Raw genomic sequence first — 16,427 nt, forward strand, 5'->3', positions numbered from 1 at the left:
GAGAAACTTCCAGATGTTTGTCTTAGACAAAAGTTAAGCAGCTGGAAAATTACCCTGGAGAAGGACAATCTCAAATTCCCAGACTTAATGACTTAATACTGTTCCTAGGTCAGAGCTATTCTTCAGCAAAGCTACTCCTGAACCCCCCCTGAGTTTACAGCCCACTGCTTCGCGTCTCATTGTCACCCACTGCAGCACACTTGTCTTACAGGCCCGTTTCTCATTTGGGCTCCAGAATTTAATGGTGTCTAGGCATGCAGCCAGGCAGTCAAATGTTGTGTGAGGCGGAATAAAGCTGTGTTTCAGAGGCAATTCACAATGACAAGTGACAACAGTTTCACAAAAAGTGCCTTCCCCTCACAGAGACTCATTAGGCTGTGGAGTTGAGAGGAAGCAGCCATGCAAATCAACCTCTGATCAGTCAAAGTGACATATAAACAATCTGGCTTCTCCTCAGAAACACTGCAGTTCTCCTGCTAGCCTCCAACTGAGCAGTGGGCAGCTTCTCATGCACAGTTCTGGCAAAAAGCAATCAGTTGAGGTGCAGAGGTCAATGAAGTTTGTCTGAAATAATTGTCAGTACTATTATCAGCAGCATAAATTACAAGAATATTAATGTAAGTGGCATTAAAGCAGAGAACAGAGAGCTACTTTAATTTAATAGGAAGTGACACAAACAAAGGCCAGCACCAAGATACTGCATCATGATTAGAACCATACCTGCTAGGAAGTCTCTATTCAAACAGTACAGTGGTCCCTCGCTATAACGCGGTTCGCCTTTCACGGCCTCGCTGTTTGGTGGATTTTTTTTAACATCAATTTCATGCCGTGTCTCCTGTGCAGTGCAGAATTCAGCTTTTTTAATGTACATAAATCTTCAATCGCTAGCAGAGTGACTCTGAAGTGCTGCACTGCATGTTTGTAAGTTTTCTCCCCAACAAACACAACGGTGTGGATGAAACGCCGTCACCTGCGGGTTCCTTTGGTTTCGTTCTCTAATACTGGACTTCCTACGAAGGTTTGAACTGAGAGTTTAAACAAGAGAGAAACTGTTCGTGCCTGTCTGAGGAAAGTGCATAAGTGTGTAGTGACGGGTTTTACAGCCTTAAAACATTTATAATAATTGTAAAAAATAAATTGGCGACTTCGCAGATTTCACTTATCGCGAGTTATTTTTAGAACGTAACTTCCGCGATAAACGAGCAGCCGCTGTGTTACAAAATCCTTCTGACCATAACTAAATCACAGACCTCTTGGATGAGTTATCAGCATAAAGGTCTTTGTGAGGTTCATGCTTTGCGTTCTTAGTTTTAGGTATCACCCTTAGCATTTCCGTGTCTTCTTGTTTGTCTTCTTGGGTTAACTTTGACGCCTTAAAGTTTACTCTTGTTTTGAATAAAACATTCTTGTGGCTTTGTAAATGTCTGATTCTTTCCTTTGTCCCTCTCCCTGCTCTTCTTATTATACCCTCAGGTTATTTCTGCCGTACTGTCCCGCTCTGTGGTGAGAATCAATCCTGTGTGTTGCCTCCCAGTCTTTGATAAGTGTAGTTCCGGTGTCCATCTTTCTGTCTCCATTTGGCTCCTTGAGTTGCTTTGGGTTTTATATTTATTCATTTATTTTGTTCAATTCTGACTTTCTGATGTTTGCTTTTCTTATTTATATGACTTTGGAACACATGGGCCACACTTGGGGAAGTGTCTTTGGGACTAAAAGTTATTGGTTTAGTTTTAGTCAGCAGCTGTCCCACAGTATGGGGAGCTCATTAATCCATTTCAGAATCAGAATCAGAATCAGAATACTTTATTGATCCCTGGGGGAAATTATTTTTTGTTACCGTGCTCCATTTTAAACCAACATTAAGACAAGACAGACAATACGCTAACTAAGAATAGTACAATATATACATATATATACATACATACATACATAAGTCACTCATAAATAAATAGCTGGAAAAGAAACATGTGTGGTTGTAGCAGCAAACAGTGTGTTAAGTGGATGCGTTGTACAGGGAGATGGCCACAGGCAGGAATGATTTCCTGTGTCGTTCAGTGGTGCTTTTCGGTAATCTCAGTCTCTCACTGAACGAGCTCCTGTGACTGACCAACATGTCATGGAGTGGGTGGGAGGTGTTATCCAACATTGTCTTTATCTTGGACAGCATCCGCCTCTCCGACACCACCTTGAGGGAGTCCAGCTCCATCCCCACAACATTGCTGGCCTTACGGATCAGTTTATTAAGTCTGTTGGCATCTGCGACCCTCAGCCTGCTCCCCCAGCATGCAACAGCATAGAGGATCGCACTGGCCACCACAGACTCATAGAAAATCCTCAGCATTTTCTGGCAGATGTTGAAGGACCTCAGTCGCCTCAAAAAATAGAGACGACTCTGGCCCTTCCTGTAAAGTGCTGTGGTGTTTTTAGCCCAGTCCAGTTTATTGTCAATGTGTACTCCAAGGTATTTATAGTCCTCCACAATGTCAACACTGACCCCCTGGATTGAAACAGGGGTCAAGTGTTTCCTGGTCTTCCTGAAGTCCACGATCAGTTCCTTGGTCTTTGCCACGTTGAGCTGCAGATGATTCTGCTCACACCACGTGACAAAGGAGTCGACCACAGCCCGGTACTCTGTCTCATCATCCCTGCTGATGCATCCAACCACCGCAGAGTCATCAGAAAACTTCTGAAGATGGCAGGTCTCTGTGCAGTGGCTGAAGTCTGTGGTGTAGAGGGTGAAGAGGAAGGGGGAGAGGACAGTCCCCTGTGGTGCCCCTGTGTTGCTAATCACCTTGTCAGACACACACTGTGGGAGACGTACATATTGTGGTCTTCCTGTCAGGTAATCAACAATCCAGGACACCAGAGAAGCATCCACCTGCATCGCTGCTAACTTATCACCCAGGAGGGTCGGCCTGATGGTGTTGAAAGCACTGGAAAAGTCAAAAAACATGACCCTCACAGTGCTCGCCGGCTGGTCCAGATGGGTGTAGACACGATTGAGCAGGTAGATGATGGCGTCCTCAGTTCCGAGACGAGGCTGATAAGCGAACTGAAGGGGATCCAGATGTGGTCTTTCTACACTGAAAGAAAAAAATCGTCCTGCTGTGCACCCGAGACGTGCTTTTGTACTTTATTATTATTTTTCTTTGAGTGCACCATGTGTGTTTGGTTGCAGTTACCCATACAAGACCATGATGTGGTTTAAAGTAGGTTGTTTCTGCTTGAGGTTGTTGTGTAGTCAGTAAACGTGACCCGGTGTGTGATTATGATTAAACTGGATTGACAGATTGTGGATCTACGTTTTCACTGATTTGAGGATATATAGTGGATGTGACTGCACATGCACGACAGTATGAATGTAGTCTCACCTCCTGTATTTGAAAAACATAATAATTTAAGTTTATTATTTAAACTTTTGACGCTCCGACATTGACCTTCTTCCCATCTTTTACACGGTCTAACAGAGCGCTCCCCAACAGTTTTTGCTCCACGGACGGTGTTGTGGATAAATACAACAAAATAAAACGACGCGACCGAGACAAACACTGTGGTGTTTTGTGAATATAACAATAAACGTGAATTCACTGTGTAATTGTGTGACTTTATTAGCAGCGTCCTCCTGAAAGACTGAGAGTAACAGCCTCCTCTCTGCCCCTTAATGCTCTCTGGTCGCTATGGTAACGCATAAATATTTCTTTCAAAATAAGACGCACAACTACAACACGGGAAAAGTGTTGTTGTATGTTTGCAGCTAGTGTCAGTGATTGAAAGGGTTAAAAACACTGAATACTGGGTACCACTCATAAAAACAAATGACAGCCTGTAAATAATAAAAGGTGTCTAGGTGAATGACTTCTCATGATGTTGTTATCCGATACCACATGAAAAGCAATCATATATCAACAGAAGTAGAATATTTGCTTTGTCTATGAAGTGAACACACGGTGCAGACGATGGAGGGCAGAGCAAACATTTGCTCATTGGCTTTCACAGCACAACCCCGCGCCCTCTAATACAGACAGTTCTGTCAGTTCTGCTGACGGGCCTGTCAGCATGAACTGGCAGCCGTGTACCACCCGTACCTTCCAGCATCCACGGTGCAGCTGAGAGAGCAGGAAGCAGTCTGATCCAGAGCCATGAAGACATAAAGCAAACGTGAAGAGTTCCCTCACAGCTCACACGTACAGTACAACTCCATGCTGAAAAATCTGACTGACACATTTTGGATTTCTTTCTCTTTTTTTTTTTTAAATCATCAGCCGCGCTTTTAAACCAGGCATGTGAAACTCAGCAAAAAATGCTTTGTTTACACCCAATACGTTGTGACGTTTGCGGGGTCGTTATCGCGGCTGCTGTGCATGTGTTGGTACACTTGATAATCCTGTAACGCTAACGGGACAATCGCCTTCTTTTTTGTTTTGCCAGGAGTACATTTTATGACAAGATGCAATAACAACAACAAAAGTGAAAGCAAATGTTTTCAGACTGAGCTAGGCCTAAATACTGTACGTTTGCAGTCACGGTTAATAAACAGTGACCCAGAGCACTTGGAACATATCCATGTGGCTGAATCAGCAGGATGCCACAGCTGAGTGATGTAACCGAGGGTTCACGCTCAACAGTGGATACAACACTGAATAAAACAAAAAGTCAACAGTTCAGCAAGCAGCTAATGGGTTTGGCTCATTATTAATGTGATCAAATATGTTTAAGAGTGCGGTGCATTATGGGACAGAAAAGGCCTTCCTTGTTCTTCTTTATTCATCCTCTCTTTATCCAGTTTTTGTCCTCATTCTAAAACAAGTCAATCTACCTCTAAATTTCCATTTATCAAATCAAATCAAATCACTTTTATTGTCACATCACATGTGCAGGTACATTGGTACAGCACATGTGAGTGAAATTCTTGTGTGCGAGCTTCACAAGCAACAGAGTTGTGCAGTTATTATCATGTTTGTTACAGCCGAATGGCATTTGTCAGTATTGAAACCTATTAGCGACCGTTTGATGGCAGCAGGCAGTATTTTCAGCCACTTTTTATGAATTCTAAGACATTTTAAAATACCATAAAACAACAGCGATGATGACGGGCCACAGTGGTACACTAGTGTAGCACCACACTGGGAGTGAAACCAAACCCATTACATTACTTTGAATGGCACACTATCCATCCAACAGACAGCTGTCATGTTCTGTGTATCTTTAACCTGGTCACACATTCTTCTTAATTAGTTACACTAATCTACACGTGTCTCACATTTACTGTCCAAGTACAGCCATGTATAGTGTAAGTGTATCAGCTAAAGTCATTTGGAGTGAAACACGCATGAGCATCATGTGCAACAACCCCTTTCACCGTATTTAAATAATATTCTTCCTTTTAACGTCCACTAATTTTAAAGGTAATCTGTGATCCTAATGTTGGGCTCATGCAGGTGTTTACTTCAACATTTTTTCAGAGGGCGCAGCTCACTGCGTGTCTGCAGTCTAGACTCCAAGATACATTTTTGTTTTTTAAGGAAAAACAGTCAACATTTGCCCTTCATTACATGGTAATCCATAAGTCAACCCTCTGCCAAAGACAGCTTATCTTAAAAGAGATAAAGCTTTACATTCTCACGGACCAATCAATTTACGCTCTTGTCAATAGCTGTTTGCCAGCACACACCCTGCAAACCCGATAAATTCAACCAGACTGAGGAGCAGCGTGAATGTAGCAAACAGTTAGAAATATCATCACTCAATAATTAACTGAACAGGTGCAAATGGACTTTTAAGACGTTCTTTCAGGAGGAAGCAGATTCCAAGCTGGACTTTATAAATCTTCTACATTCACATGTGTTGCATAGTCGAGACTAAACTGATCATTTTACTCCACTGTCTAAAATCGAATCCCAGACAGCCTGGCGGAGTCTTAGTAATCTTCCTTTCTGTTTGGAGAGCTGGATGCAGAGACACGGCTGCCACTTGTGTTTGTTCTTATAAATAATACATAGTTCACCACTGCTTCTTGTTCATGACCCGCAAAATTGCCTCCCACACAAGTACGGTAGCAGTACCCACATGCTGCATGAATGCTGGGAGGAGGGAGGCAAAGACACGGGGAATAAACTGATTCTGTTTTTCTAATCATTATGTGTATGCGACCCAGGGGAGTCTCGCATCTGAGCAGAGCTGGGCAGGAAGAAAAGAGAGGTTAGAGCAAGAAACCCTGCGTGGAAAAGACCGAGCAGCTGAATAATGTCAAGTGCACTAACATGTTTAATTGAGTGCCATGAAAAATTATTTTTCATATTCTTTTTCTAATTTGTGTGTGTGATATATATATATACACATACATACACACATACATACACACACACACACACACACACACACACACACACACACACACACATACATACATACATATTTATATATATTTATATATTTGCATTTTTGTCACACGTTTCAGATTTTATTATTAGGCTTGTAAACACAAGATGAAGTTTTTATATGTGGATTTTGTTTATTTAAAAAAAAAAGGGATAATTCAAACTTACCTGTTCAGGTGTAAAAAGTTTGTTTTTTAAGCCCTACAGAGGTGGAGTTTCCAGATCATTGTGCTGCTACATAGCAAGAGTGTGATTCAAGGGTTGAACCAGGACATTCTCCTGGTTAAGAGCAGAATTCAGGATTTCATCAATGTTGGTAAATCGTGCAGATCCTGAAGCAGAAACAAGCCCAGACCTTTACACGACCACCACCGTGTTGGACTGGTGATGTTCCTTTTATGAAATGCTTTGTTCGTTTTATGCCAGATGTAACGGGACTCAAACAAAAAGTGCACAGAATATTTTCCAAACGTCCCAAATAATCTGAATTGAGCCAAACGAGTCGTGTAGTTCTTTAGATATTGTGCTGGATTCTTTTGTGACCTCATGGATGAGTCATCAATGCCTTCTTGAAGTAACTTTAGTAGGTCAGCCAATCCTAGGAAGGTACGCACCAGTACCAAGGTTTCTCTATATGTGGTTCTCACTGGAGTCCCAAAGCAAATGGTTTTGTACTCCTTTTCAGACCCAAAAATGTCAACGACTTTGTTTCTCAGCCGTTTCTTCAGATTGCAGCATAATGTACAATAATAACTTCTTCACAGCACCGTGCATGAGATATAACTCCTCACTGCTGGAGAAGGGAAATGATCAGAATACCTTCCTGATTTAACAGCCTCAAATACACGAGGTAAATATTTATCACTCTAAAATAGGAATGCATTGGTTTTAACCAAACTGCTGGGACACAACTCTCTCTTGAACCTACTACAGAGAAGAACGTTAGTATTGCAATATTTTTTAAAAAAGTAAATGATTTACTACAAGCAAATAAAATTTGTTCCAGAAAAATATATATACATATTTCAGACTGGCTCACTACATTACCAAGTACATTATTGTAACAACTAAAAGTTTTAAAAAATTATAAAATGAGCAATTTTCTAGAAAAACTGTTTTTAATATTTTTAAGAGTTTTTTATTAGAGCTGATTTTTAAAAATATATATTTTCTGAAATAATATCAAATTAGAGAATAAAATTTCCATCTTACAGTCTGATGATGTGTAAAGTATTTGCTCAGTAAGACTTTGCCAGTGTCTCAGCTCTTGTGGTCTTAGTTTCACTGAAGCATGAAGCCTGGTCCATTGCTAATAACCCAGAGTCTGTGCAGTATGTTAACATCATCGTTCACACGTGAGCCTGAACACAAACACTGATTGTTACTTTTCAGAAAACAGGAGTCGTGTTCACTTTGTCTGACGTTTGCGTTTTTTGTGAACTAATCCATTTAAACATCAAAGTCAGAAACGAACCAGTCGAGGGAGCTTTAGACAAGCAATTCCCTTGTTTTGTGGCGTAAAATTACTGTTTTGGTCAATGGAGTCTGGCATGTAATGGCTTCACTTCCTTGACAGAAAGAAGATGAAAATGTTCTAAATATAGCGTCCACTTAAACTGATATTGATTCTTTGTGCATCTACAGCAGTAGTTTTTGTGCTCGCGCCGGCTCGGCTGGTGTACCGTGAGCTACTGCAGGTTACTTATGCCCATTACTGAAACTCAGAACAGTTCAGAACATTTATGCTCCACAAAACTGTTGTTGCAAATTCATACAAGCGTCAAACAAGATTGCAATTGCATCAGAGAATGAGTGCATACTTCTGTGACCCACCGGTATAGTGATCAGACCGTGTCGCTCATTGGCTTAAAACGTTGTATTTCTCTAATAATCTCTGTATTTAAATGTTCGGGAACATTTTAAAGTTTTAAAGCAGATACACTTACGTATCTGCTCTTCAGTAAGTAGTCAAACCTGCACGTCCAGGCTTGGAAATGTGACAATTTGGCAAAAGGTGCAGCTGAAAGAAAAGTTTTTGATACTTCTACATAAATACTTTGGAATAATGCTTTAAAGAAATCAAAATCAAACTAAAACAGAGTTCGCTCTAACGTACGTTGTTTAGAAAGCAAAGGTAATTTTGCACACACGGTGTTATTATGAGTGAGTCATGGAAAGATTCTAAAAACAGACTATGATGAAACTTTTATTGCTTTTAAAAGACTTTGTGTTGAGCTCAGTCTGGGTTACTTTTTACATCAGGTAGTTATTTGTGCGCAATCATTCATTAAGCAGCCTAATGTTTTGGGGGCACTGTTCAAATCTTTTCATTATATGGTGAAAATAAGCCACAGACTCCTTCCATGCGGAGAGCTGACGTTTGACATGCAACCAGCTTACAAAGACATAATATCGCATGGCTTATGTCTTTTCCTATGAAGGAGGTCGTTCTCATCAGCACATGTGAAGAACATTTCAGTATTTGATGGATTCAACTAATTAAAATGACAATTTCTATTCATCCATCTCATTTACAACCCCTCACACTGCATCAACAGGGAGATCTATTGCATCAAATCAAGTGCTAATGATTCCTCCTCAAACTTAATCAACAAATGATAGGACTGTGTTACACTGAGTAGCCAACTGTGCACAGAAGGAAACAGTCGCACAAAATGCAATATTATGAAGTCATTAAGGTCATGAAAACTGCTGCGCAGCCAACCATGCACAGCACAATACTGCAGTGCATCTGCATTTTTCTTTGAGAATATTGGAATCATAGGCTTCTTTTTCTTTTTCTTCTTCCACGCCCTTAATTTGAAGGCTTATAAAATGTAATGAATGTTCCTTTCACTTGATGACTCCATCCAGAGACATGCAAGTCATAATACATGAAACAAATATGTTTTGGTCATCCACTGTTTAAAGAAGGTGTATGCAACACTTGGTGCCTGCATTCTTTCAACAGCCAGCAGGGGGCGACTCCTCAGAAAGAGGTCTGAGTCTATCAAAGCCGGTGAGAAAACAAGCCTATTATTTATGTCCTTGGTGAACACTTTCCTGATTCGTTTATGGTCTCAATCTTCAGCTTCAAGTCTTACTGACTACAGCATGATGTTCATTTTGTGCATGATGTCCCACTGATACTCAAACAGATGATCTGTGTGTGTGTTTATTATTCTCTGTTTGTTGCAAAAGATGATGATGTCCAAAAATCATTAGTCAAGGTTTAAAATAGGACATTGCAGAAGAATGGCTATTAAAACCATCCTGATGATACACAGAAGTGCACACAGTATGGAATGAAGAGGCCATGGTGCTTTTTGTTTTTACCCTGTAACTTTCCTCATAAAGCTTTGACTGATGCTCCATCAATCACCGTAACGACACCCGTGCCACTCATTCGACTGTGGCCTACAACTGAACCCTAAAATAAACATATCACATTAATTTTGATGTGAAATAAAATACTGTAAAGATCGTGAGTTCCTTCATCGAGAGCGCCGGTTGATTCCAGCAGCATGTAAAATGACTTTTGTGTATTTCAGTGGTAATTTGGGGGAATTAAAGGGTTTCCATTTCTGACACAAACTCCATGAATCAGGTTTAAATGGTTTTAATATGGTTTCATTAAAAATCTGTGAAAATCTCAATTCTTTGTGAGCAATTAATGATTCTCATTTTCTCCGGAGTGCTCACACTGGAAGGTAATTACTGACACAGCTCGCTGATGAATTCCTATCTGCAAATTATAAAGGAAAATTATAAAATGTGCTCATTGCAGCCATAAAGCAAATAGCCTTGATAATGAACCTGTTGTCGAGAAACACTGCCCTCCACGGAGCTCCTCCTCTGCCTCGGAGACCTCCGAAGCATCAGCCTGCCCCTGCCTGGCCTAAATGTAGACCATGTCTCCTGACATACATGAACAGGGTCTTTGTGCTGCTGTAAGAGCTGTGAGTGAATGCGCTGGTTGTTTCACAGAAATATACAGAGAAAGTGACTTGTTAGAGCAGCTTTGATTATAAGATTTGCGAGTTTGATGCACAGAGATCTGCAGATCTGAAAAGACTATTACTGAGCTCAACTTTACGGCCTGGCTGGCCTCACACGCTTGACTCTGTAATACAGTGACTGTAAATTGGCACGTGTAAAAATGTTGTATACTTTCAGAAGAGGGTTCGTGACAGCAGTGTCATGTGACTGGAATAATTCTGTTTCATTTGATGAGGTGACATGATATGGCATTATAGTCATTTATGTGTGGAAGCATCACCTCCTTTGCACCCCCTGCCTTGTGGGAAACACTGTACAATGTTGCTTATTGTCCCCAAGCATCCAAAAACATACCATGAAACTCTTTAGATTTACAAATAGATCGATGAAGATCTCCAAAGCCATAGTTCGTACAGCATATTGTGCAGTGATGTTTAGTAATTTTTCTGATGCTGTTACTGTAGCTGCCTCATTTCCCTTTATGACTGGACTAATACAGAATTCCAAATGTTCCTACTTAACCTTTCACCTCTACATCCTTTGTCCTTCTCAGATCTAATGCTGTGCTGATTACACATGTATGACTGGGTTCAATAGGATTCTAAAGGAAGAACAACATAACCATTATCAAATTAAGTGGAGTCTGGTCCGTGCATGCAGAACATTTTTTAGTCTCCAAACCCCACTATGACCCCTCTGCAAATGAAATGCTTTTAATGTTGACCTTTTATGTTCTTCCTAGACATTAGTGCAGAGTGGGACAAATATACTGCAGAAAGTACCTGGGGCTAAATATAGGTGTAGACTAAAGACCGCTTTTTACTGGAGGACCTTGTTTAGGGATGTTTTAGTGGGAGACAAAAAGAGAGTTTTTCTGGGGTAGATACATCTAAGTGGCCATGAAAAAGTCCGGAGTCGTTTGTGAGGCTAAGACATGTTCTGGCTAAATTCAGAGCAACATCTTTTTAAATGCCTACAACCTTTAGTCTTCTAATCTCAAATCTAACTTCATCAAGTGAAACGTATGTCAGCTAACCCAAGCAGCAACCATCTCAGTTCCTCCCATAGTTGTTGTTTTTTAATGGCTCGTTTGGAGTTGCTGCTTTGGTCAACCACAAAATCATAACGTCGCCTTTTCAGTTGAAACATGAGGTAGAGTTTTGAGCTTGTGCTTCTACAGCACAAGCTTTTATGTCTGTCTTAACCATGATCTCTACGAGCATGCTTCCTTAGCTGTGATCAGAATAATTATACGTTTTTATAAGTGCTTTTACGTAAAGCTCTTTTTACAGGATACTTGTCAGATTATATTGATAGCGACTGAGTTTAGTCTGTTCCTTCCCATTCCATGCAAGGCCACCTGGGTTGGCTGGAAGACTGTTTACTTAGCCTGGCAGGGCGAAGGACACTGTCTCAGCTGAACTCTGGACACACACACATACATATACACTGATATGCACACACTCATCCCCCCTCCCTTTCCAAACGCCTTCGACGCTTATTCCCTTCCGATGCTGACGGTGGATCAAGGAGACCAGCGCATGCAGGCCCGGATGTGCTGTCTACATCGGCTGTCTCTCACCTTTACCCCCCTGCTGCTTGTCATGTGTTTCTTTGGTGTATTAAGAGTTTTTCATGTGCAGAGGTGTTTTTTCTGTTCTCAAACTGATCTCCCTGTTGGAGCTCAGTCTGGGGGGAGTTATTTTTTTCTCCTTATCTTTCCTCATGTGGTGCATTTTCCATTGTTATCCCTCTCTGACCTGTCTTCCCCATGTGATGTTTGTGTCATGTATGTATGGTCAGAGGGTAAGATGGCGCCGCCATTGCGTGCAATAGGTCGGCAGCCTTATGAAATTTCCCCTTGTGGGACTAATAAAGGTATATCAAATCAAATATGATTATTGCCTTTAAATGCACAACGTAGGGCTGTGCGATACGACCAAAATCTCATCTCCCGATATCAGACATCTATCGTCCGATAACGATGTAAATCACAAAAATGTAACATTTTCTGTAAACTCGTGAATCTCGGGCAGCTCGACTTGTGTGAAGTGCTTCCAGCTGCGCGTCATGTAGCTGGAGTCGAGTGTTTTAACCGATGCATGAAACGATACATTTTAGACATAAGTTGTAACGGCGCCGTTTTCTTTGTATTTATTACACGGCGTGCTGCGGGGAAAAGCCTGTTCTAACGTTTGAGTCTATGGTTTATTTTTTAGCACCTGGCGGCTCTTTTTTACTTCTCATCCGTAAATAATCTGCTCTTTCACGTGATTCGGTTTATTTTGAAAAGTCTCAACAGGATCTTGAGCTTTATTGTGAAAGTTTTATGTGGAACATAAACAAGCGGACACGCGATGCTGTTACCGTCGTTGTTGCTAAAGACAACACATAAAAACAGGCGCTTGTTCATCCATAGTGTGGTTATATAAAATATAAGAGAAAGAGAGAACTTGAATACAGCCACTACAGGGACCATCAGAACAATGAGAAAATAAACAGGTTTATAAACAAAAACAGTTTATTTTGCGACACCACGAAACAAACGACAGCGTAAAATGAAACGATAGACGTTTTTATATCGACATCAGATATATATCGTTATATCGAACAGCCCTAGCACGTCTTTCTATATTTTTGCTCATTGGGTGTCTTTAGATTGTTTGGGTTTATATCTGTGGTAATCCAGGTTTTACCTCAGAAAAAGTGCCTTCAAATGAGTATTGATCTGACTTTGAGCTATATGAATAAAAATGGATTTCTCAAGACACATTTATTATTCACAAATAGGATCATTAAGAAAAAGGTTAGAGTTCTGTTGATGCTGTAACAAATGTCAAACTTTATCACTTCTACTGGATACTTTTATGCAGGCCTTTGATAGTAAATGCACCAGCCAAGCAAAACAGATGTTTGTAAAAGTTTTATAAGGTGTGAATAAGTTCACCAGTCTAAGAGAGACAGAAAGGGCCCAGGCCTTTCCTCTCACACAATCTCTCGATCCCTTTCTCACTTTCTTTCCTTTCCTTTTGTTTTCCTTTGATTTGGCCTCAGGTAGAGTCGAGCTGGTTGACATTCAACACACAATAGTCCTGTGAGGAATGGTGTTTGTTAAAGGCAGCTGAAAAGAGAACGCTGCATGAAACCGCAAGGCAAACTCAAGAGTGAGGTCAGGTTAGGGCTGGATTTTTGTTACATGGATGCCAGAGTGATGCTTGCAGTTTGTTTTTCTATTTTTTATTTTACTTTAGCTAGAATACGCAAAAAACCCAGAAAGTGGAGATGGAGATTGGGCATGGGAAGAAGTCATTCACTCTTTCTTTTAAATTGCGTCCTCTGCCAACATCACTGCTCTATTTTGCACTTTCTGACCACCATTAAAGTTCATTTTAATGGTACTTGGAAATGAAATGTTGTTTTTCAACTCTCGCTGCAAATAAGGACTTTTAGTTTTACTTATTATAAATTTATTACATGCTGACAGCGGCCAAAACAATTCTGGTATGCAACCAGATTTGTTTTTGCAATTCTTCCTGCTATTAAACAAAATGCATGTTTAAGGAAATTCCCACATTTAAGAGTTAATAAAACCTTTTTCCTTATTTTCTGTTATATATAAACTATTACATGCTCATATTAAACATTGAAGTCAGCGTATGTACAAACAATCCCTCCAACTCAAAATCACAGGCTTCACTGCTCTAATGCTTTTTTTAAATAGTTTTTTATACTCTTGACTTTATGGTTTAATATAAAGAGGAAATCCCTGACATGGGCATCGCAGACAAAGGAGGCCCATCCACCTCCTGTTCAAATCTTCTGTTTACCACAGGCAGTGGATCAGGAGAAAGCTGGTTTAAACAGGTGGACATCAGTAACAACTGGGCCCCATGAAGTTTATTGTATACGAAGCTAAAAAAATAACAGAATAGTCCTACTTTAAAAATGCCCTTCAAACGCAGGAAAAGGTACAGGGTGTCAGCTTTCTGTGTGACGCTTTCATAATGTGAAATATGAAATCATGTATCAAAGCTGTTATATCAAAGCTTTTCAAAGGGCTTTTTCAACTGAGCAGTGATGCTGTATGTCAGTCACATAACACATTTCCATTTGAAAGCTGTCTGTGCACACTTCCTGTCAGCTAATGGATATTAGCTGACAGTAAAACTGTGAACATGTAGGCACAGCTATGAGCTATGTGGACTCACTCTCTGTGTGAGAAGGAAGCACCAGTCTGGCCAGCAGCAGGAGATGAAGAGCTGCCCTGGTGAGAGGCGACAGACGTCTAAATCTAAGGTCCATGGTCCCACTGCTGGTAAACTCTCCTCTGGTGCTGATGCTGCTGTTAGATGGCTATGACCTCACAGGTTCATAGATGGACACCTGCGACGAGAGAAGACAAACCGATGTTAAAGTCAGAGGTTCAGTACATCAGTGTACTTGAGTGTGTTGTCGTGCGCTTGTGGCGAAAGTGTTTTATGTTCTTTATAATACAACCCCAGTTAATAGAGTCAGACACACTTGCAGAGCACACACGCAAGTCCTAATGCTAATTAAACATCTGAAGGTAATGAAGTCTGCCAGGTTAACTTGGAAATGTACTAAGAAGCAACATTTTTTCAATCTTCTATTGTGAAATTTTGAGCTTGAGCAAATTGAAGCCTCAGTTTCTTAGTGTTGGCTGACAAGAGTATCGCCTCATTGCGTGTCCGACCGCTGTAGGCATCAAGGTTTGACATGTTGTGTGTTCAAAGATGCTCTTTCGAATGCCTCGGTTGTAATAAACAGTTATTGAGTGACTGTTGCCTTTTTTGGCTCATTATTTTAGTTCATGCTCTCAAACCCCGAGAAAGCTGTGCTGCAAAAATCCCAGTAGATGAGATGTTTCTGATAGACCAACCTGTCTGGCACCAACAACCATCCAGTGTGCAAAGTTACTTAACTCATCTTGATGCTCGTTTTCAACTTCAGCAGGTCTCCTCCACTATGGCTACGTGCCTAAATGCAAAATGGTGCCGTGTGGTTGGCCGGTGAGAATGTCTTTCCGGTGACTACGCCTGCAGGATGCATTTGGCATGGGACCGTGTGAGTCACAAGTCAGAGAGCTTTGCTTTTACACTTTTGTTATGTCTTCGATTTCTGGGCCCTGCACAGTGATTTTCTTTCTCTTCCAGAGTATCTCATGTGGGTAAGTTAACATTACTGTACAGAGTAATGTATGAAGTTACAAAGCATCAGCATGGTGATGGCAAAGTAATGGCAGATGGTACAGTCATGTCCTGTGTGCTGGTAGTTAAAAACTATGTGAAACACTATTTTATGTCTGTAGGGTAAATCTGCGCATCACCGTACTCTCACACCTGTTGAAGGCACCGTCAGCAGAAGGGTTGTATTGTGTATCTGCACACATGCAACACAGCTGGTGTTGATTTAATTGGTGATATCTGTCTGAGGCTACGTCCACACTAATGCGCTTTCGTTTGAAAATGCATCGTTTTCCCGTCCACACTGAGACGCCGTTTTCCCGAAGGAAAACGCAGCGTTTTGAAAACACTCTTGAAAACACATACATTTGAAGACGGAGCTGTCCCGTCGCAGTGTGGACACTCAAAGACGCAGACTTTCGAAAGCAATGACGCATTTTAGTCATGTGATGCAGTCATGTGACCAAATAAGCAAAGATAGCGGAGGGCATTAAACAGCAGCTGTTTTGTTTGACAGCCCTATTAAAGATTAACATCAGCCTGCACATGCTCCTGAGAACTTTTCTTCAAATTCTTTAATTCTCACTTGCTTTTGGACCTTTGTACTTTTGTGTTACTCGCAGCAACAACTCCGCCTCATTGTTAGTGCATTTAACAAACTCGGTGCTTTTCCTCAACATTTTGCCGCGACGTTTCAAAGAGCCGGAAAGTAAATAAGCGGCAGACAGAAATGAGGCAGGTCGAATCTTCTTGCGCAGGACTGGAACGTAAGTGTTTTCGGCCGTTTCAATGTGGACGCACAACTCGGTGAAAACGAATGAAAACGATAGTGTGGATGCGGAGCGTT

General features: G+C 41.0%; 1 protein-coding gene across 4 annotated transcripts in view; it reads right to left on the reverse strand.

Moving 5' to 3' along the window:
* Window positions 1-16,427, reverse strand: part of ptprfa (protein tyrosine phosphatase receptor type Fa) — a 259,648-nt gene that overhangs the window by 218,105 nt on the left and 25,116 nt on the right. For all 4 annotated transcript variants that reach the window (XM_080289757.1, XM_080289754.1, XM_080289756.1 and 1 more), the window contains exon 2: window positions 14,585-14,759. In XM_080289757.1, coding sequence (XP_080145883.1) covers window positions 14,585-14,678 — 94 coding nt within the window. In that variant the 5' untranslated portion in view covers window positions 14,679-14,759. The remainder of the gene's footprint in view (window positions 1-14,584; window positions 14,760-16,427) is intronic.

This window comes from Astatotilapia calliptera, chromosome 15, assembly GCF_964374335.1.
Source record: "Astatotilapia calliptera chromosome 15, fAstCal68.1, whole genome shotgun sequence".
Classification (NCBI taxonomy): domain Eukaryota; kingdom Metazoa; phylum Chordata; class Actinopteri; order Cichliformes; family Cichlidae; genus Astatotilapia; species Astatotilapia calliptera.